The sequence below is a fragment of the Lontra canadensis genome, unplaced genomic scaffold, assembly GCF_010015895.1.
Source record: "Lontra canadensis isolate GAN:19392208 unplaced genomic scaffold, GSC_riverotter_1.0 scaffold106, whole genome shotgun sequence".
Lineage (NCBI taxonomy): Eukaryota > Metazoa > Chordata > Mammalia > Carnivora > Mustelidae > Lontra > Lontra canadensis.
Genome location: NW_022631100.1, coordinates 4,981,532 through 5,004,681, shown reverse-complemented (window position 1 = coordinate 5,004,681; position 23,150 = coordinate 4,981,532). Strand labels below are relative to the sequence as shown.

General features: G+C 34.1%; 1 protein-coding gene across 5 annotated transcripts in view; it reads left to right on the top strand.

The window, feature by feature from the left end:
* The window catches only part of COP1 (COP1 E3 ubiquitin ligase), a 201,039-nt gene that overhangs the window by 123,243 nt on the left and 54,646 nt on the right, over positions 1-23,150 (top strand). For all 5 annotated transcript variants that reach the window (XM_032838827.1, XM_032838826.1, XM_032838825.1 and 2 more), the window contains 3 exons: positions 18,027-18,144; positions 21,540-21,664; positions 22,756-22,916. In XM_032838827.1, coding sequence (XP_032694718.1) covers positions 18,027-18,144; positions 21,540-21,664; positions 22,756-22,916 — 404 coding nt within the window. The remainder of the gene's footprint in view (positions 1-18,026; positions 18,145-21,539; positions 21,665-22,755; positions 22,917-23,150) is intronic.

The window sequence follows — 23,150 nt, the reverse complement described above, 5'->3', positions numbered from 1 at the left end:
ACCCTCTCTTTGGCTTATAGGCAGGAACTAGTAAAAAGGTAAGAGAAGAACAGGAATACAGAGAAAAATTTCTGCTGACCCAGATCACACTAAGTACAAGGTAATGATAGCTCGTCGCTGGAAAGAGTTGAAGCCTGTGGTACACTTAATAGTGAGTTTAATAACTAAAACTAAAATGTGGTTTGAACATTGACTAAATTGATTGATCCCCTCACATGAATGGCCTGACAGGAAAAGAGTGTACTTATTTCTAAGCAGAAATAACATTTGCTTCAGTATTTACTGTTCTGTACATGAGAGTACTTATGTTTAATAAAAAGTATGTGACTACAAATAAGAATAAACATTACCAAGACTCAAATCAGTAGATTTATGGGTGACCCAGATGTTAGGATATGAGACAAATCTTAAAATAACTGTTTATCATGTTAAAGTATATGGTGGGAAGGTTGGCAACATGCCTGAAAAGACAAAGAGTTTCAGTTGAGAGATTGAAAGTATTTTTAAAAAATAAAGTGGAAATACTAAAAATACAAATCTTGAGATCAAAAATGAAAAACTTTTTGATGTGCTCATTAGCAAATTGGATATAATCTAAGAAAAAACTAACTGAATTAGGAGTTAGGTCAGTAAAAATTATTCAAAATGAAACATTAAGAGAGTAGGAGGGAAAAACAGAACATAGTAGCCAAGATATGTTGGATAACATTAAACAAATAACACTTGTAGTTGGCATTGTGGAAGTAGGAGAGAAAAGGACAGAAGAAATATTTGAAGAGATATACACCAAAAACTTTCCAAGACTGATGAAAGATAACAAATCACAGATACCAGAAGCTCACAGAACCTCAAACAAGATAAAATCAAAAGCAGACCAAAAATACCTAATTGTATCATAGCCGAATAAGTGAGATCTTGTGAAACAAGTGAAGACAAAGTGAAATCTTGAAGGCAAAGGGAAAGAAATTATGGAAAGTGGAAGATAAAGATAATAGCAGAATTCTCATTAACTATACAGGCCAAAAATCAGTGGAGCCACTGACACATTTCAAGTGCTAAAAGAAATTTAACCCAAAGTTCTATATCCAGCCAAAAACTCTTCCACAAATGAAGACAGATTTTTTTTTCCCCCAAACAACGAAAAGCTGTTTAACTCGGATGTAAGACGTTAACCCAACTTCCATGTGCAGATAGATGGACAGATGGTTAGGTGGCTGATGGATTAATGGATACAGAAAGATGGATCTGCCCAACGGATGGATCTAATTTGCAGAAAATAAAAACAAAACTAGCCGCTTGATTCTGTGTAACTCTGAAATGCTGGATTCCAAATAAAAGCTTGTTGGAAGACGCTTAGAAAGGGTGTGTCAGCATTAGGAAGGTGTGGTGGTATCAAACGTCTGTGAGAACAGCAGTTAAGTGATATTTAGTACATTCTGGATCCCTAGAATGCTGTGACACTGATCAGCATACACATGTATGCTCCGTGGACTCTACTCTCCAGTACAAAGATCTAACTATAGATCTACTTACAGAATCTGAAATATGTATCTAGAGGTTTCTCAGAGCCCCTAGAAGGGAAGTAACTACTGATTAGAGGAGCTAACCTTGTAATCATTTGAAAAAAAATTTTTTTCTGTCACATTTATCAGGGTACCTGGAATTCTTTTCATTAGAACTATAGCATTCATTTATTAACTTCAGAAATACCTATTTAAAAAATATAGTTATTACCGTGCATACAAAAGTAAACACCCTACCTTTCCTGGATGTCAGAGTTTGTTAGATGAGATAGACAGCAAAATAAATTATAATACATTGTGAAAAATAACATTAGAACAGTGTTTTTTAAAATCTGAGAAACTGAAAAATTATTTGTGTGGGTGCTGTCACAAACCTACCAAATTATAATCTTCAGAGAGGAGACCATGCATTTGTGTTTTGAAATTATTCCTCAGCACTTTCATGTCTACCCCACTCTCTTACCCTGTGACTATAGTAACTATCTTAAAGATACTTACAAGCCTGAATTGGTAGAACAAAAGTCGGGAAATGTAGATGTAGGCTAAATGATAAGTGTCTTTATCATAGTAAGAAAGTTTAATTTTCTAATGAACATAATTGCATTAAAATATTACGTCTCTGAACAGCATTTAGCAAAACAAGGATCAGATTTGTCCAGTAAAAGGAAAAAAAATACTGTTTTTTCTTATGAACTACTATTATTGAGATAATGGGATTCATTTTGATTTTTTAAAAATAGTGTAAAGAGGTCATTAAATAGACTGAGCCCCAAATCTACATTATCTTTTACACTTAAATTCTCCATTTTAGGTTAGTTTTTTAATCATACTATACAAAGACAATATTTCTGGAACATTGGTTAAAATATAGATCTTTACCCTGGATCCAATGAAAATGCCTCTGGAAATGGAGGAGCAGTTGTAAAAACACCGGAAAATTAGTTATCTGACATGAGTTGAGGGTTAATCAGAATCAGTTTTTTATTTTGAAACTTGCTTCAAATGGTTACATTAAAAAAAAAAGGAGTAAGATAACTCAGAAGGGAGTTCTGGTTCTAACAATATGATAGACTAAATAAATTGAAAATCCTCTGTCAGCACACTATTTTAGATCAACATTATTTTAGATAAAAATATATGAAAATATTACTTTAGATGCACAGCTTATAAAGTATTGAAATCACAAAGGGTCAGAAAGGGAGTGGAATATAAAACCAGAGAATTTAACCTGTGAGCTCAAGTTTTATCAACTGGTTAGTGGTGGTGATAGAAAAATTTGCTGGCCTCTGGGACCTAGTTACTGGTTAGTGGGGAGGAGAAAGGTGGTGAGTATTGTAATTGTCTTAGAGTGTTGTAATTGTCCTTCTGGATAGTTATATGGAGAAATCTCCAGAAACTTTGTCTTAGCCTGGGCTCTTTATGTTGGACAGGAGTTGTTCCCCTGAGAATTCTAACCATGGTATAGGATGCTTCTTCCCCCTGTCTCCTCCACAGAGAAATAAAGAAGAGAATTAAATGAAGAATTGAATAAAATATGAGGAAAGAAGTCTTAGTATCAGAGAAATTTATAAATATAGGGAAATCTTAGCTAGGCTTAACTGTATAATACAGTAATAATAATGGAAAAATGAGACTAATTTGGAGGTTTTAGAAAGATGGAAATAAAAATCTGTAAAAGAATAATGTAACCCAGGTTTTGGTGGAGTATTGGTAAAATATAAAGCAATATAAGGTTTTACATTATCTGTGTAACAATATTAACTAGCTTTGTCCTTTAAATCATGTATGCATTTTAAAATTTTTATCATAATCATTAAAAAATAGAAATAGGGTTTCTACTTTCAGATCTACAATAGGAAAGAAAACTCAGTCTGTCTTAAAATTCAGTCTATAAACAGGAGGAAAGGAGGAAGTGAAGAGCCACAGAAAAATCAGGGTAAATAGTTAAATACAGCATGATGAGAATAAATCCAAATGTCTCACTTATAAATTAACAGTAAATTAAGACAGATTAAATTTACCAGTTCAAAGACCAAATCTCTTTGGGTTGTTTTATTTAAAAATTAAAACTAAATTTATGTAATGTAAAACTTTATGCTATGTAAAAAATTTATGCTATGTAAAACTAAATGCTACACTAAATGCTATGTAAAAGGAGACACCTAAATTTGAAGGGCACAATAAGATTGAAATAAAGAGATGAGAGAACAAATATTATGAAGTAAAAACTGATGAAACTATGTAGAGAGAAGAATTAGACTTTCCAAGTTAAAATAGGGTTAAAGAAGATCCCAAATGAAGTGATAAAAAGAATAACTTAAAATGAAAACATACACCGTGAACCTCATCTATGTAGTAACATAGCCTCAAAATATATCAAATAAATGTGACAAATTCTAAGAGAAATTAAAATCTCTAAGGAGAAAATCAGAAATTATAAGGTACTGGAAATTCAAACAACACAGTTAACAAATACATATATAGAAGATTGAATCTCTCAACTAGAGGAATCCATATTATTTTTAATCACACAGATTATTTATGTAGAATGATTTTTTAAAATTTAAATTCTAGTTAACATCCAGTGCAATATTGGCTTCAGGAGTAGAACTCAGTGACTCATCCCCTCATCACAAGTGCCCTCCTTCACCCATCTTGCCCATCCTCCACCCACCTCCCTCCATCAGCCCTCAGTTCTGTCTCTTATTTAAGAGTCTTATGCTTTGCTTCCCTCACCTTTTTTTATCTTTCTTCCCCCAGTATGTTCATCTGTTTTACTTCTTAAATTCCACATATTCATAAAATCATATGTTGTCTTTCTCTAACTGACTTTGCTTAGATTATTTATTTATTTATTTTTAAAAAAGATTTTATTTATTTGAGAGAGACAGTGAGAGGGAGTGAGAAGGGGAGGGTCAGAAGGAGAAGCAGACTCCCTGCTGAGCAGAGAGCCTGATGGGGGACTGGGTCTGAGGACTCCAGGATCATGACCTGAGCCAAAGGCAGTCATTTAACCAACTGAGCCAACCAGGTGCTTCTATATATATAGGTCTGTCTGTCTGTCTATCTATCTATCTATCTATCTAAAATGTGTGTGTGTGTGTGTGTGTGTGTGTGTGTGTGTGTGTGTGTTTCCCCCAAGAAAGTTAGGCATCAGTTTTTAGTTGTTTATCAGAAGTGATTCCAGGTGTTTTGCCAGTTTCCCAGTTCTCTTTGAAGATATTCAAAGAAAGTATTATTAGTTCCATTTAGGCCTTTTAAATTCTTTCCTGCCACCATTGATTTAGATAACCATTTTCCAGGTTTCTCAAATAAATCATATTTTTTAACAACCTTCACATGCTGACATGAGATTTTAAAATTTGTTTTAATGCCTTCTAATGAAAATTTAAGTTTCTCTGATGTTCATTAGTAATTATTTAGCATTATTTTGCTTTTTGACTATTTAAAGCAAGTGTGAAGAGATATTGAAGTAAAGCAGATCAGTTAAGATTGAAGCAAATTAATTCTCATAAAAATATTTAGTATGTTTAAAAACTTTTGCAGCTGCTTAGTTTGTCTATGTATACTTACAGCAAGCTAGGCCAACTTGAGCAAATAATTTTGTACTACATTTTGAGTATGTATTTCAGTACGTTTTTTTCTAGTGTGGGCATGGCAGATTTTATATTTCTAAAATTTAGATATCAAGATTTGGATGGCATTGCCTCTAGATTTAGATTTATGATGTTTGAACAATTATAGTAATTTTTAAAAATATCCCCAAGAAGAAAATAGATCCTTAAATTTCCCTGGTAATTCACATTTTATTATATAGAAACTGATTCCTAAGCAGGCAAACTGTGATATCAGGAATTTTTGCCCAAATTTGTGTTTATTTAATATCTTAAAGGTTTGTGAATATTTTAGGCTAATCTTTTTATTTCAAAAGATAAATGGTATTTTTGTTTAGCCACTAATGTCAATGCATAGAACATTGTACTTAGTTTTTGTTAGTGAGTTTGAAGATTTAAACAGTATTTTTCCCGTTGCCAGTCTAGTGTAAGACAACACAGCAGAAACTCTTAGGGCAACACATTTCTTCCATCACAGATAATAAAAACCAACAAATCAGAAACATATCCAAATAGATATTTTTGGAAACAAAGAGATGTTAATCGATACTTTGAATTGGATTTTGGGGGGAGAGGGGTAGTAGTGATTTATAAAAGTTTTTATTTGCCTGTTAGCTTTGGAATTTAGTATTAAAAGTTCATTAATATACTGTCTCCCTGTTTAAAAAAAAAGATAAATATGAAAAACCTAAATGAAAACATTTTTTCGTATTGATCCATACAATTCATTTCAAATTATATTTCTTGAGATTCTTTAAGAATTGGCAGGTACATAACTGAATTTTTTTTTAGAGCAGTTTTAGGTTTACAGAAAATTGAGAGGAAGATACAGAGATTTCCCATATACCTCCTACTCCCACATGCATGCATACCCTCATTATCAACATCCCTTTCCAGAGTGGTACATTTAATTATTGAACCTACACTGATACATCCTAATCATTCAAGGTCCAAGGTTTACCTTAAGCTTCATTGTTGCTTTGTACATTGTTTGGATTTGGACGAATGTATAATGACATGTATTCATCATTATAGCATCATACAGATGCTATAGCTCCAAAAATACTCTGTCCTCCACCTTTGAGAACTTGATCAAGCTCTTGGAAATAAATCTGACAAAACTGTGGAGGACTCCTATTACTAGCCTCGCCACCCCCCCCATTGTTTTTAACTCTTAGACTTACTCACACTGAGCCTCCAACAGTTCCATCGGTTACAGTTCAGATTTTTATATCCAGGCACTGTTTTCCATGGCATTCCCCCTCAGGAATCACGGCGTATTCATTCACCTGTCTCTTTGACCTTTAGGGTAGCAGTTAGACCTGGGCCGTCATCTCTCTTGTGAATCCTGAAAGAGTTTTGATTCTTTAATCTGTTCACCTTTTATTTGTTATTAGGATAAATTGTCAACTTCCAAGTGCTTTATGTGTGGAATTGGGAGTCATTTTTGTTCATTTTTTACTACTGATGATTTGATGCTTGTAGCTTAATCTAATATACAGATAGGTAGTTGCTACTTTTGTGACAGCTCACAACTGCTTGTGTATCTTGTAGATTGGTAAGGATTAGAGAGGGTGATTATAGAATAAAGGCTACGTAATAGTGGGCTAAAGTTAGTATGTCTAAGGTTTTATTTAGGTTGGAACCCAGAGGTTATTGTATTTGGTAAAAAAAAAATAAGCAGACAATTTCTGATTATTTCTCAAATGATGAACAAAAATCTGACAACCAAATTCAGAGGAGTTGTTAAAAAGAAATGCTTCCTAAGTATTCTGTATGTATTCATATTATGTAACGTATACTTGGTTGATCTTTCTGTTTCCAAAGATTGACTCTTTTTCAGATCTCTCAGGTGTGCTGTAGGAGGATATCATCAAAGGCTTAAAGAGAGTAAAAAAATCATAGTTATTGCTTTTTAAAATCAGAAATGATAGTCATATGAGGTAAAGAACAGGACCTAGTGGACCTGTGTATGTTTATTTATTTTTATTTATTTGACAGAGAGAGATCACAAGTAAGCAGAGAGGCAGGCAGAGAGAGAGGGGGAAGCAGGCTCCCCGCTGAGCGGAGAGCCCAATGCGGAGCTCAATCCCAGGACCCTGGGATCATGACGTGAGCTGAAGGCAGAGGCTTTAACCCACTGAGCCACAGGCTCCCCACACTATTTATTTATTTTTAATTAAGTAAACTCTACCTCCAGCATGGAGCTGGAACTCACAAACCTGAGATCAAGAGTCGCATGCTCTACTGACTGAGCCAGTCAGGAGCCCCTGGACCTGTGTATATTTAAATACTCAGGAGTTATTTGCCCTGCCTACCGAAAACTTTTATAAGGATTTTTCCAGCTTACTTTCTCACCTTAGCCCCATCATGATGATACCCAAAAGCTAGGACACTGAGAACTTTTATAGGCTGAGAAGTAACTGGGAAGCCTGAAAGTAGAATTCAGAGGTTCTGAAATTCAGTTTGATCTCTCCCTGGCCATTGTATATGTAAATTGAACCTGTTGCTTTTTGGAACACAGTGTACAATGGCTATGTCATAAACTGCATTTAAAAACTCAAACTTCTCGGGGCGCCTGGGTGACTCAGTGGGTTAAAGCCTCTGCCTTCGGCTCAGGTAATGATCCCAGGGTCCTGGGATCGAGCCCCGCATCGGGCCCTCTGCTTAGCAGGGAGCCTGCTTCCCCCTCCCTCTCTCTCTGCCTGCCTCTCTGCCTACTTGTGACCTCTGTCTGTCAAAGAAATAAATAAAATCTTAAAAAAAAATAAAGAAAGAAAGAAAAACTTAAACTTCTCAGTTGTAGTTGTCTTATTGTTGCTTCAGAAAAGGTAGTGAACTCTGTATTAAACATTAAGTTCAATAAGATATTACTGCATCTATTCCAAACAGATTATTTTCATCATCTCATTTTACTATATCAACAATGATTAACTTATTATGGTGAAACACTTGATTTGATGTTTGTGAATATTTTAGGCTAATCCCTATAGGAAATATTTTAGGCTAATTCCCTACAGGAAAATTATTAATTATACTGGAAATTATTCTCTATTGGTATTCCTCTTAATAGTTGTGTATGTAGCATAGTTTGGTTAAAATAAAAGAGAAGTAAATTTTCTTTACATTGACAAGGCCATGGGAGCATTTAACTGAGAAATCAAATTTGGCATTTTGTCGTAATGATGTCATTATGATTTGACATCATTATGTCATATTTGTCATAATGATGACGTTATAGGACTCCTGATGTGATGAAGTAGGAAGGGAAGATAATCTTTATAGTATTCTTATCAAAAATATTTAACATGAACATAATAATGAGAAAACATTCAAATACAGACATGTGGAACATTCTACAAAACAACCACTTGAGATGCTTTAAAAATAACAGTTTTGGGAAGTTGTTATATATAAAACAATGAAGAGACGTAGAAACTAAATATGGTGAGTAACCCTTGAGCAAAATTAAATAAATATCTAGTCAGGAAGTTTTTAAACAACTGGGATATTTGAATATAGAATCCATACTAAATTATATTCTTATGTCATAATTTCTTGAGTATGACAGTGGTATTGTGGAGAGTTGTTTTGTTTTTAGAAGGTAGGTGCTGATGTTTTTATCATAAAATATCCTGATGTTTGAAATTTACTTAGAGATGGTTCATGTGGGGAAAAAAAGAGTGCATTTGTTTATTTGTAGAGGGATGGCTAAAGCAAATATGGTAACAATATTTACATTTATTTAGTCTAGATTGAAAAGTACAAAGTTGTACAATTTATTGTTCTTTTTTTTTTTTTTAAGATTATTTATTTATTTATTTGACAGAGATCACAAGTAGACAGAGAGGCAGGCAGAGAGAGAGGAAGGGAAGCAGGCTCCCCGCTGAACAGAGATCCTGATGTGGGGCGCAGTCCCAGGAGACTGGGATTGTGACCCGAGCTGAGGCAGAGACTTTAACTCACTGAACCACCCAGGAGCCCTACAATTTATTGTTCTTCCAACTTTTCTGTAGGTTTGAAATTTTTCAAAATAAGTTGGGGGAAAGAAAAGAAAGAGAAATGTGAGCATATACTAAATCCTCAAATTTTTAAAGCTATTTTAAAAGATTTCGGCAACATTTCAGAATTTCCCTTTATAATGGAAAGCAAATTACTAAGGACTCCTCCCACCTGACCTAAGCTATTTTTATCATAATGTTACTAAGTTATATGGATAAATATAAAACTATAACCACTTTCATATGTTCCTAGTTCTTAAGCAATTTGTAGTTAAATCAGATTCTGATTAGATACAATAAAAATAAAAACCAAAAAGAGAAAAAGAAAGTAGCAGCATGAGGACATAGTAACAGTAATATGATGGAGTAATGCAAGTTTTGCTGAAATATATCACCACTGCACATAGTAAGCTGGTTCTGAATTACTATAGTGCAGTTTCTTTTGAGATTGCCATATCCAGAGAAACATTCCCCATTTTATACTTAGTCTCTACACTACTTTTCTCATCCCAACTACTGTAAAGTCTTTTTGTAGTACACAGTAGGTAATTTAACCTTTACTTATATCCCTACATTTTTTATATATTACTTCTTTTGTTTTTTATTAGCCTGAGAATAAGTTAGTATATTATTATACTAAACTATGCTATTTTTATTACATCAAATTATCTTCGGCTTTTATAAAATAACAAGAAATTAAAGACTTAACTTTACAAAAATGTTTTTCAATTTTGAATTATTAATGCCAAAGAGAAATTTAATTTTTGTAACTGATAAATTTAACATGAGATGGCACTTGAAGCAGGATTTTTTTTTTCCATTTTTACTTTAGCACATGCCAAACAAATTGCCACTATACATTTATATCTCCACAGTGTAAGCTGATTGCTGTCATTTGAGGAGATGACTTAATGCAATTGCAATAATAAGTTGATTGCTGTCAAGTGAGGTGATCACTTAATACAGTTGCAATAATGAACAGAAAAAAATGTGGGAATACTTTTCCAGATAAGCAATAAAAACTACAGGCAAATTTATAAAAACTGAGCTAACTTGTGGCATATAAGCCTTGAAAACCAGCAGCCTTGTAGCCACCACTAGGAAAAAACTGCTGGTGTGGGAACTTGTCAAAAAATCCCATTTTTAGGTCATAGTCATGTTCGACCTGACTTACAGTTTACTGGAAAAAGCCACATTCACAAGATGTTTTTTCTGTTTGACCTGACTCAGAGTCTCCATGGGAAAAGACCTGTACCCAGAGTCTTACTGAAAACAATCAGATGTAGTATCACAATTGTCTAAGGCTGTGAAACCAGATGGGGCAAACAGGAGTCCAGTCAAAAATTTAAAAGGAAGATCTGGGCAGCAAAACAGCCACAGGGGCTTTGAAAAAACTCTTTTAAGTTCCTGGGATGTAGAATGCTTTCTGCATGTTCAGGCCAATGTACTTATCCGGGAAAAAATGGAAAGGGCTCTAGTTGCTTACCTCTGATTGACTCTGTAAGTAAGAAGTGAAGGATAATGGAGTTTTAGAAGTTCCTGATCTTTGAAAGGAAGCCCTAACACATAGCTGTCCTGGGCAAAGGGTGGAAAACATATTGGCTCAAAACAATTAAGAAAACTTTGTGGCTACTTAGCAGTGCTGACCCAGGAGCAAACTTTATTCATCTAGGTAAAAGAAAAAGCCAGAAATTTTAAAAAGAAAACCGGTCAAGACTTAAGTGTTTCCATACAACAATGATTTACGGACTAAAGCTTCACTTCTGGAAAAGTCTTTAGACAAATGAGTGGCTACAAAACCAAAACAAAAGCCAAGTCACAAAAGTCCCAGGAGAGGGAGGTAGGATCTGATTTCAGAGTTACCACATTATATTATCAAAATGTCTACTTTTTATAAAAAAACTATCATATGCAAAGAAACAGGAAAAATTAATAGAAACTATCCTGTGATAATTGGGCTTACTAGATAGAGACCTTAAAGTATCTATATTAAGTGTATTCATTGAATTAAAACATAATTAAGGAATGAAAAAATATAAAAATATATCTCACCAAATAGTATTAAAAAAAGAAAAAACAAATAGAAATTCTGTAGTTGAAAAGTGTAATAACTGAAATGAAAAATTCACTAGAGGGGCTCATGAGCAAATTGAAGAATCAGTGAACTAGAAAATAGGTCAGTGGTGATTTTCCAGTTAAGAATGGAGAAAAATGAATGGAGCCTTAGAAATCTGTGAGACACCATTAAGCATGCCACCATAAATAGACTCTCAGAAAATAAGGAAATAAGAGAAAGGGATGGAAAAATATTTAAAGAAAAAGTGGCCAGAAATCTTCTCAAATTGTATGAAAAACATCAGTTTACATACCCAAGAGGGTTAATGAGCTCAAAGTAGGATAAACTCAAAGATATGGCACCGAAACACATCAGACTATTTAAAACCAAAGGCCGGGAGAGAATCTTGGAAAAAAGCAAGAGAAAAGCAACTCAGCACAAAAGCAATCCTCTGTAAGATTAGCAACTTCTCATCAGAATCTGTGAAAGTTAGAAGGCAGTGAGATACATTCTAAATGCTGAAAAGAAGATTGTCAAGAGAGTTTCGTATCCAGCAAAACTGCCCAGGAAAAAAAAAAAAATGAAGAATTTAAGACATTCTCAGATAAACATAAACTGAGCAAGTTCTTTTCTTGAAAACCTACCAAACAAGAAATACTACAGGCAGTCCTTCAGGCTGAAATAAAAGGGTATAAGATAGTAATGTAAATCCATATAGAGTAATAAAAAACACTGGGTAAAGATAATCATATTGGTATGATAAAAGTTCAAATATATTTTTATTACCTATTCTAACTGATTTAAAAGGCAACTGAGGGGCACCTGGGTGGTTTGGTTGAGTGTCTTGACTCTTGATTTCGGCTCAGGTCATGACCTCAGGGTCCTAAGATCAAGCCCTGTGATGGTTTCCATACTAGGCTGGGAATCTGCTTAAGATTTTCTCTCCCTCTCTTTAACAATAACAGCAAAAAAGGCAACTAAGTAAAACAATTATAAAATGGTGTTCATGCACTTATACCCTAAAATGATATAATACATATGTCCATATTAACACAAAGGGCAGGGTCAAAGAGAAGAGCTATATTAGAGCAAAATTTGCACATAAATATTAAAATTAACTTAGTGATGATCTGAACTACATTTTTAAAAATTCACATGCTAATTACAATCCACAGAAAACCACTATAAAAATAACTTCTAAAAATAATAAAAAACAGCAATAACAAACAAAAGTTATCCTGGGGGATTTCTGTTTAACACAAAAGAGGCTAAGAGGAGGGGTGCCTGAGTGGCTCAGTTAGTTAAGCGTCTGCCTTTGGCTCAGGTCGTGATGCCAGGGTCCTGGGATCGAGCCCCTCATTGGGCTCTCTGCTCTGCGGGGAGCCTGCTTCTCCCTTTCTGTCTCCCACTCCCCCTGCTTGTGTTCCCTCTCTCGCTGTGTCTGTCAAATAAATAAATAAAATCTTAAAAAAAAAAAAAGGCTAAGAGGAATATAGAACCAAAAAAGATGTAAGAGAAACAAATAAGCACAGTTGTAGATATAAATCCTATCGTATAAATAATTTTGTTAAATGTAAGTGGGTTACACACTCCCAAGATGCAGAGATTGGTGGAATGGGTGAAAAAAACAGCCAACTACATATTCTTTATAAGATAAACTTGAGATTCAAAGACACAAATAGATTGTAAGTAAAAAGATGGAAAAAGACATTTCATGCAGACAGTAACCAAGGAGCTGGCATGGCTATATTTAAATCGAACAAAACAGACTGTAAGTAAAAATTGGTGCTAGAAACAAAGCAAATCATTTTATAATGATAAAAGGGTCAGTTCAGCAGCAAGATATAACAATTATAAATATACGTGCACTTGAACTATTTTGAATACATAATTTATGGTATTGAAGGGAGAAAGAGACAATTCAACAAAAGTAGTTGGAGACTTTAGTACTCTACTGTCAGTAACTGATGGAACAACTGGACAGAAGAGTAGCAAGTGTGTAGAAGATTGAAGAACAGGATCATCCTGACGTAATGGTACACATATAGTACACTCCACTCATGAACAGTATAGTATACCTCCTTTTCAAGCAAACATGGAACATTCTCCAGGATAAACCATATATAATACATATAAAACATATAATAATGTTAATACATTTTAAAGGATTGAAATAATAAAACATACTTTCTGAATAAATGGAAGTTAACAATAGTTAATTTAGGAAATTGACAAATATTTGGTAATTTCTAAATAACCCTTTGGTCAAAGAAAAAGGAAAATGAGAAAATATTTTGAAGTGAATATAAATAAAAATATCATATTAAAATCTGTGCTAGCAGGGGCACCTGGGTCTCTCATTTGGTGAAGTGTCTGCCTTTGGCTCAGGTCATGATCCCACAGTCCTGGGATCAAGCCCCATGTCGGTCTGTCTGCTTGTCGGGGAGCCTGGTTCTCCCTCTACCTCTCTGCCATTCCACCTACTTGTGTGCACTTGCTGTTTCTGTCAAATAAATAAATATGATCTTTAAAAGAAAATTTAAAAAAGAATCTGTGCTAGCAGCTGAAGCAGTGCTTAGAAGAAATGTCTGTTTTAGACGCCTGGCTGGCTGAGTTAGTGGAGCATGTGACTCTTGATCTTGGGGTTGTAAATTTGAGCCCCATGTTGGATTTAGAGATTACTTAAAAATAAAATCTTAAAAAAAATAGAAGAGATGTCTGTGTTCAAGTGTTTATATTAAAAAAGAGAGAGACCTCAATAATCTAAGCTCTCACCATAAAAAAATCTATAAAAGAATAATAAAGCCAAAGACAAGCAGAAGGAGGAAATAATAGGTTGGAAATTAATGAAATAGTGAACAGAAAAATGAGAGAGAAAACTATCAGTAAAACTAAAGTTGGTTCTTTGAGCAGCACCTTGGTGGCTCAGTCAGTTAAGCATTCAACTCTTTGTTTTAATTAATTATTTTTATTAACACATAATATATTATTTGCCCCAGAGTTACAGGCCTGTGAATCATCAGGCTTACACACTTCACAGCACTCACCATATCACATATCCTCCCCAATGTCCATAACCCAACCACCCTCTCCATACCCCAACTCCCCCCAGCAACCCTCAGTTTGTTTTGTGAGATTAAGAGTCTCTTATGGTTTGTCTCCCTCCTGATCCCATCTTGTTAGCATCCAAATCTTGATTTTGGCTCAGGTCATGATCTCAAAGTCACAAGATCAATTCCCACATGGGCTCCATGCTGAATGTGGAGCCTCCTTAGGATTCTCTCTCTCCCCTTCTCCCTCTGCCCCTCCTCCCCACTTGCACTCTCTTTAAAAAAAAAAAAGAATAAAGAAGTTGGTTCTTTGAAAACAACAACACAACTGGCACACCTTTAGGAAGACTAAGGAAAAAAGACACCGATCACTAAAATTGAGGGAGGGATGTCTAAGCAGTTTAGTTGATTAAGCATCCACCTCTTGATTTTGGCTTAGGTCATGATCTCAGGGTCTTGGGAACCAGCCCTGCATTGGGCTCTGTGCTTAGCATGGAGTCTGCTTGAGAATCTTTCTCTCCTTCTGCCCCTGCTTAAAATGCTCCCTGTCTAAATAAATAAATAAATAAATAAATAAAATCTTAAAAAAAAAAAAAGAAGGGAAGTTACTGCTGACTGACCTTCAGATATTAAAAAGATTACAGTAGAATACTCTGAAGAACTGTATCCATCTTAATGTAGATGAAGTGAACGAATTTTAGAACATCACATATTACCAGAATTGACTCAAAGGAAGTATAAAACTTGAGTAGACCTATGAAAAGGAAAGAAATTGATTAACATAGTATTCCTACAAAGGCAGAGACCCAGATGGCTTCACTGCTAAATTTTATAAAATGATAAGAAATAATACTAGTGTTCATAAATTCTTCCCTGAGGAATTTTCAAAACCAAAAGCCCAAGATACCACATGGATAGAAAAACAGACTAGTATTTTTCATAGACTATAGGTGCAAATTCCTTGTACAAAATATTAGCAAAGCAAATTCAATGGTATATTTAAAAGATTATCACTATGACAGTGTGAGATTTTTCCCAGTAGTAACCAGATTTGTTTAATATCCAAAAATCAATCAATGTAACATACCATATTAATAGAAAGAGTTAAAACCACACAGTCATGCCAATAAACATAGAAAAGGTATTTGACAAGATTCCATATCTGTTGATGATTAAAACTCTTAACAAGTAGCAGTAAACTTCCTCAACTTGATAGAAGATGTCTCTGAAAAACTACTAGGGAATATCATAGTTACTGGTGAAAGACTGAATGCTTTTCCCCTAAAATAGGGACAAGTCAGGGATGTTCACCTGACTTCTTTGGTTCAGCACAGTACTGGAGATTCTAGCTAGTACTGCCAGGGAAGAAAAGGAACCATAAGATATCCTGATTTGAAAGAAAACATTAAACTGTCTTTATTTGCAGGTGATGCCATCCCCTATATAGAAAATATTAAGGAATCTTAAAAAAAAAAAAATAGAACTAACAATTAATTGTTCAGGTGGGCCACAGAATAAAATATCAGTATAAAAAATTATCTTTCTAAACATGAACAATATATAGCTTAAAAATAAGATTCTGTTCAGAATAACATGAAAAAGAATAAAATATTTAAGGAATACATTTGATAAAATAAGTGCAAGACTTGTATACTGAACATGACAAAAATTTGCTGAGCAAAATTAAATCAGATATAAATAAATGCAGACATTTTTGTTCATAGGTTGGATGACATAATATTCTAAGAGAATTCTCCTGCAGTTGAGTTATAGATTCAACTCAATCTGTGTAAAAATTCCAGCAGGCTTTTTCCCAGGAAATGATAAGCTGATCGAAAATTTATGTGGAAATGCAAAGGACAGGAATTGCCAGAACAGTCTTACAAAAGAACAAAGTTGGAGGATTTTTTCTACTGAATTTCAAAATTTTAAAGCCACAGTTAGTTATGGGCTCCTGGTTGGATCAGTCGTTAGAGCATGCGAGTCTTGATCTTGGAGTTCTAAGTTCAGGTCTCTTGTTGGGTGTAGAAATTAACTTACAAACAAAATCTTAGGGGTGTCTGGGTGGCTCATTTGGTTATGAATCTGTCTCTTGATTTTGGCTGAGGTCATGATCTCGAGGTCACATGCCCCATGTCAGGCTCCTTGCTCAGCAGGGAATCTGCTTGAGATTATTTCTCCCTCTCCTTCTGTCCGCTCCCCATAAATAAATCTTTTAAAAATAAATAAATGAAATCTTTTTTCTTTTTTTAAAGCTACAGTTACACAAGACGTTGTGCTGGCAGGAAGTAGACATATATAGATCACTTGATTAGAATTATGAATCCAGTAGTCAGTTCATTTTCAACAAGGGTGCTGAAGTAGTTCAGTAGAGAAAAGGTTTGTTTTCAGTTCTTGCTGGGACAACTGGATGCAGCTCCATCCCATGCAAAAAGATGAACTTTGACCTATGCTTCACACCATACAGAAAGAATAACTTAAAATTGATCATAGACATAAATATAAGAACTAAAACAAAGCTACAAAAAAATAGAGGAAAAATCTTTAAGACCTTGGAATTGTCAAAGGTTTTTATGAGGTTATAAGAGAAAAAGATAAATTGGACCTTATCAAAATCCCAAATTTCTGTGCTTCAAAATGTACTGTTAAGAAAATAAGAAAGGCAAGCAACAAAATGGTTAAAATATTTGTAAAACTTTTTTTTTTTTTTAATTGTATCCAAAATTTTCAAAGAACTCCTGTAAAGGAACTGGAACCGTCATATATTACTAGTGGGAATGTAAAGTGGTACAGTCAGCAGTTTGTCAGTTTCTTAAAAACACAAAGTTACCTCTTGATGCAGTAATTAATACTTCTTAGACATCTACCTGAGACCCAAATACATGTTCTCACAAAGACTTGAATGTGATTGTTCATAGCAGTATTAATTTTCGTAACCAAAAAGTGGAAACAAATGTCCTTCACCTGGTAAGTGGGTTGACAAAATATGGAGTATCCATATAATAGGTAGTATTCAGCAATTAAAAAAAATGAACTATTGACATGTGTTAAAACATGGATGAACTTCAGAAATTTTATGTAAAGTGTAAGGAGCCATACATAGAAGCCATGTATTGTCTGAAAGGAATGTATTGTAAGAAAAGGTAAATTTATAGAGAGAGAGTTAGATTTAGTGATTGCCTAGGGCAGTGAGTGATAGGTAAATGGATCTTACTGGGATGAGGAAACTGTTCCAAAACTGATTTATGGCTCTGGTTGCATCACTGGGTAAAGTTACTAAAAATCATTGAATTATATACTTAACAGTGAGTTGGTTTTATTATATGTTAAATGTGTCTCAAAAAAAGTATTTTTAAAAAGCAAATGCAGGGAATTATATAGCATTATCTTTAACCAGAAGCCTAAAATGTTTATATCACCTTTTTTTAAAACAAGGTACATCTAAAATGTAAGGATACATTTTTAAATTTTCAGTTACTTTGAATGTTTAATACTCTAGTTTTAGAGCCAGGATCACTGGAAATACCAGTGGAACTCCTTTCAGATTGATGTTGCCATATGTGTATATACTTTTTATGCAGCCATATCTCCTAGATTGAAAACAGAAAACCTACTATATCTTTCTTGTTTTTGAAAATCATAACACTTTCCTGCTGTTATAGGTTTGATACTGTTCCTTCAACTTTTGATGAAAGGCACCAAAACCATTTAAAATGAGCTTTGCTTTCTGTTTCTTCATTTACTACATTTTTCTCTTTTTGTTCTGTTTTACTTTGTTTTAGATCACTGTGTCCACTACTATGATCTTCGTAACACTAAGCAGCCAATCATGGTATTCAAAGGACACCGAAAAGCAGTATCTTATGCAAAGTTTGTGAGTGGTGAGGAAATTGTTTCTGCGTGAGTATTACTCTCCTGAGGTTAAGCTTAATACAGAGCTCTGTCATCATTTACCAGTTTTATAATGTCACTGTGGGTATCGGTAAAGAGCAACACCGTGGTATATGTACTTTTTCATAAATAGAAGATTTTAAAAATAATTCTCTAATTAAAATAAATGTATATTTTGGATTGTATTGCTCACTTTTTTATGCTTTTTATGAATAAAATCCTGATGTTGATAGTTTTTAGTGCTTCAGCATTTGAACTTCAGACTGGATTTCAGCCACTGATTCTCCATAAGAGAAAAACAACATAGTTGATGGAATAAAATGAGAAGTACTTTATCTATTAAAATCAGTGTGTTAATTGTGTATTTACCTACATTACAGTATAGTAGTAGTATTTTTGGTTTTAGGTAATATTTGGTTGATTCTATGTTACTTGATTTCCCTGTGGTTTCATGGTAAGTTTTAAATATGTTTTGGGAAAATAAGTAAATATGGCTTATACTTGACAGATATCCTTTGAGAAGCTGTCTGTGCTAGAGAATTATAATGTAGGCTTTTAATTGTCTTTTATTTTGTTTGAAGGTTAACAAGATGTCATCTCGATAAATAAACCTCAGTTGCCAAAGTATCGTTGACAAAGTGCTTCTAACAGGCAGTCTCTTTTCTATTAACCCATTTCATAGTTCTTTTTATTTTATTCATCTTTAAGAGACTTTATTTACTTATTTGAAAGAGAGAGCACTAGCAGAGGGAGAGGGTGAAGTGGGCCCCTCGCTGGGCAGGGAGCCTGACACAGGGATCCATCCTGGGACCCTGAGATCATGACGTGAGCTGAAGGCCAATGCTTAAGTGACTAAACTCCCCAGGCACCCCCTCTTTATTTATTTTTTTTTAATTATTATTTTTTTAAAAGATTTTATTTATTTATTTGACAGAGATCACAAGTAGGCATAGAGAGAGAGAGGAGGAAGCAGGCTCCCCAGTGAGCAGAGAGCCTGATGCGGGGCTCAATCCCAGGACCCTGGGATCATGACCTGAGCCGAAGGCAGAGGCTTTAACCCACTGAACCACCCAGGCGCCCCACCTCCTCTTTATTTTATATTACCCTAACAAATAACCATTCTTAATTTCTCTCTTTTTTGTATCTGTTATTTCTTTTCATGCTTCATGATACATTGCTTTCTTCTTTTCACTCCCCCCCCCCACTTAGTTTCTAATTTCTAATCTTAGGAGATTATTAATGCCAGTGCCTTGGCATTAATACTTGGTATTTCCCACCACATCTACCTCTATTCTGGTCTCTCTAGATAATAAGTTGGTAATTTGAATTGATTTAGCAAGGTAATTTGAACTGAATTACAAACAAGGGAAAAAAAGTGAGAACTGAATTTTCCAAGGGAAATAAGGGAACTTAGGTAATTAGTTCACAAACTTAAATTAGTGTTAACAGATCAAAATGTATCCTGTCTTTAGGAATAATAATGGGCAGTATACAATTAAAATTTTATTCAGATTCAAATGTGGATGGTAGATTATATGGCAAAAATATTTTTCTTTAACTTCAGATTTATAAATGTTAAATCAGTTTGATTTCCAGTAGTTGAAATATATGTATACTTAATATTATAAAGTTAGGAAATTTTAACTGACCTTATTAATGTGGATATGTTTTTTGTATTTTCACCGATCTCTTGTCCTGCTTAAGTTTTATAAATCATGATTTTCTTTTCTTGAATATGTTTGAGGTTTAGAAGTTTTTAGAATAAATTTATCCACAACTTTATTTGGAAATGTTAAAAAGTAATATTAAAATATACATATATTGCCACAACGTGAATTCCTGGCCAATAAAAACATTACAGACCTAAAGAAATATTCAATGCAACATTGTTGGGAAAAAAATTAAAACAACATAAATGTCTATTGAAAAAATGATGAGAAGCCATAGAGAAGTATGTAAAGAGCTTGGAGTTTGGCCTCTTTAATAAGACAGTTTCAGTCTTGGCTTTGCTGTTGACTAGCTGTGGCACCTTGAAAATGTCCTTAACTTTCTCATGTTCAGTTGCCTCATCTCTAAACTGGAGCTAATAATAGTTATTATGTTGTGACTCTTTAAATGAAGTAATAAATGTAAAGCATTCAGCATGGTACCATATTCTGTGAATGTTACAGTAAGAGGAAAGATGATTTATTGTGTAGTCATAACAAAGATATCAAAATATGTTTATTTTACAGAAAAATTATAAACCAAATTATCGAATAAAGGATAAGCAATTTGGGCATCTGGGTGGCTCAGTGATTAAGTGGCTGCCTTCCGCTCAGGTCATGATCCCAGGACCCTGGGATCGAGGTCCACATCAAGCTCCTTGCTCAGTGGGAGGCCTGCTTCTCCCTCTCCCACTCCCCCTGCTTGTGTTTCTTCTCTCACTGTGTCTCTCTCTGTCAAATAAATAAATAAAATCTTTAAAAAAAAAAAAAGTATAAGAAATTTACAACCTAATGTGTATGGTATGATTGGAATTTTGTAACAAAAAGAAAAACAAAAACATGGTCTTTTATTCAAGTTCTAAAACTGGCTCTGTATGATAAGATTACCAACAGTCTTTACATTCAATTAATTTTTGGCAAGTAATTGCATTTGCCTATTATTTCAGTAAATAAATTACTTTATATAGACTATTCCAGTCATTCATTATGTTCCACCTCTGTAGATACAACTAAGCTGTCACAATAGGTTAAATTTAGTATACCAATGCAATTCAATAGTTGAAAAGTTAATCAAGTCAAGTGGGATAGAATGTATCCCTGAAATTAAACACAACTCCCAACGGGACTCTTGTTATTTGGTGGTGGTGATGTGATAGTCTTGATGAGTAATGTTTACTATTAAGCACTTCCTACATGCCCAGGGACTATTAGAAACATTTTAAATGAATTAGTTTTCACGTCCTATAGAATTTATCTAATTCAGTAATGTAGGAATCACTCTATTTCACAAATAACAAATGAACAAAATGGAGCCGAAGAGGCTATATAATTTTCCCAAGGCCAAAAGCAAATGAATGGTATATTGAACATTATAACTCAGAAAATCTGGCTCCATATTCTGCATCCTAAGGCACCAAATTGGCTTGCCTCTAATTAGTAGGGATGCATTTCAGACCATGAAATCTTTTTTTTTTTTTAAAGATTTTATTTATTTGACAGGCAGAGATCACAACTAGGCAGAGAGGCAGGCAGAGAGGAACCAGGCTCCCCGCTGAGCAGAGAGCTAGATGCGGGGCTCGATCCCGGACCCTGGGATCATGCCCTGAGCCGAAGGCAGAGGCTTAACCCACTGAGCCACCCAGGCTCTCCCAGACCATGAAATCTTAATTGCATTCTCCTTTTTTGTGTTTACCTCAGCTCAACAGATAGCCAGCTAAAGCTGTGGAATGTAGGGAAACCGTACTGTCTACGTTCCTTCAAGGGTCACATCAATGAAAAAAACTTTGTAGGCCTTGCTTCCAATGGTGATTATATAGCTTGTGGTAAGTAAAACCATCTTTTCCTGAACTTTCTAACAGGAATTTGTCCCCGAAATTGCATTCAACGAACATATACTATATACCTAGTCAGGAAGTGATCTGTACATCCAGATAGTAGCATACTGAATTCTTCTGGGATTGTGCTGAAATAAGCATTAGTCCTTCCCTCCTTTAGTGAGCACAAACCCTTACTGCGTGAAATAGCATAAGATTGTTAAATATGTTTTATAATTGTTCTCCATTGTAACTAATTTCTATAGATACTATGTAAAAGAAAACATTAATTTCTGCTAATGTCCTAATTTCAGAGACATTATTTGTCTTCCTAAGCTTGATACTCATTTTCCCCTACAGAGCATTCCCTTCGTTAAGCAGTTTGTTTAGATTATCCTGATCTGGTATTCTAGGGCTTTTGTTGTTGGTAATTTATACAACTTTACATCAGAAGTAGAAAAATCAAATTAGGTAATGTTCAAATGCATAATACACCTACTATCTAATATATGAACTTTCATCAGTTCTTTTCAAATGACTTGACCTTTATTTAGTAAAGTTGTATATATAATGTAAACCCTGCCAAAGCAAATCTCTTATAATTATTTTACTTGATAGGCTACTCAAAAATATAGTTTTCCTTATAGGCCAGTTATGTAATAGAGTGGTGTCTTTATTGGGGAATGGGACATAAATTTTGTAGGTTATTAAAAATCTGCCTTTGTAAGTACTATAATCCCCCCCTCCCTAAAAATCTTTCTAAGTGTCATGTAAGATTCACACTGTAATAACAAATTTCTTGTCTTCTTTAAACCTCTGCTATAAATGAAATTTTGGCAGTAATTTTAACCTTACAGTTATCAATGTTGTTAAATTATTTACCAGTTATTATTTCTTTAGATTAGTAAAGTATAGCTTTTTTTCTATGATTCTTTTTCTCACATGATTCCCAAGAAATCCTGTGCTCTGGTCTTTCAAATTCAACCATAAAAGTTTTGTCTTTGAGCTTAAACATTAATTAATAATTATTCTATGAATGTGACATCCTAATTCTGAATTCTCCCAATCTAAAAAATTATTTATTTAAACTTTTTTTTCAGGAAGTGAGAACAACTCTCTTTATTTGTACTATAAAGGACTTTCTAAGACTTTGCTAACTTTTAAGTTTGATACGGTCAAAAGTGTTCTGGATAAAGACCGAAAAGAAGATGATACAAATGAATTTGTTAGTGCTGTGTGCTGGAGGGCACTGCCAGATGGGGTAAGTGTTCATGTCAGTTTTTTCTTCTTGATGTCTCATATAACACTTTCTGTCTATGTATTCACATCTGAATTTTTTTAAGTTTAATATAAAAATTGATATGTGATACAGATTTTCTTTTTCGCTTAGTATTGCATCATCAAAGTCAATAAGCATTTTAGGTAGTAATTGAAATATCACTAATAGAAGAGCATCACATTGATAAAATGTCTCTCCTGTGTGCCCATAGCATAT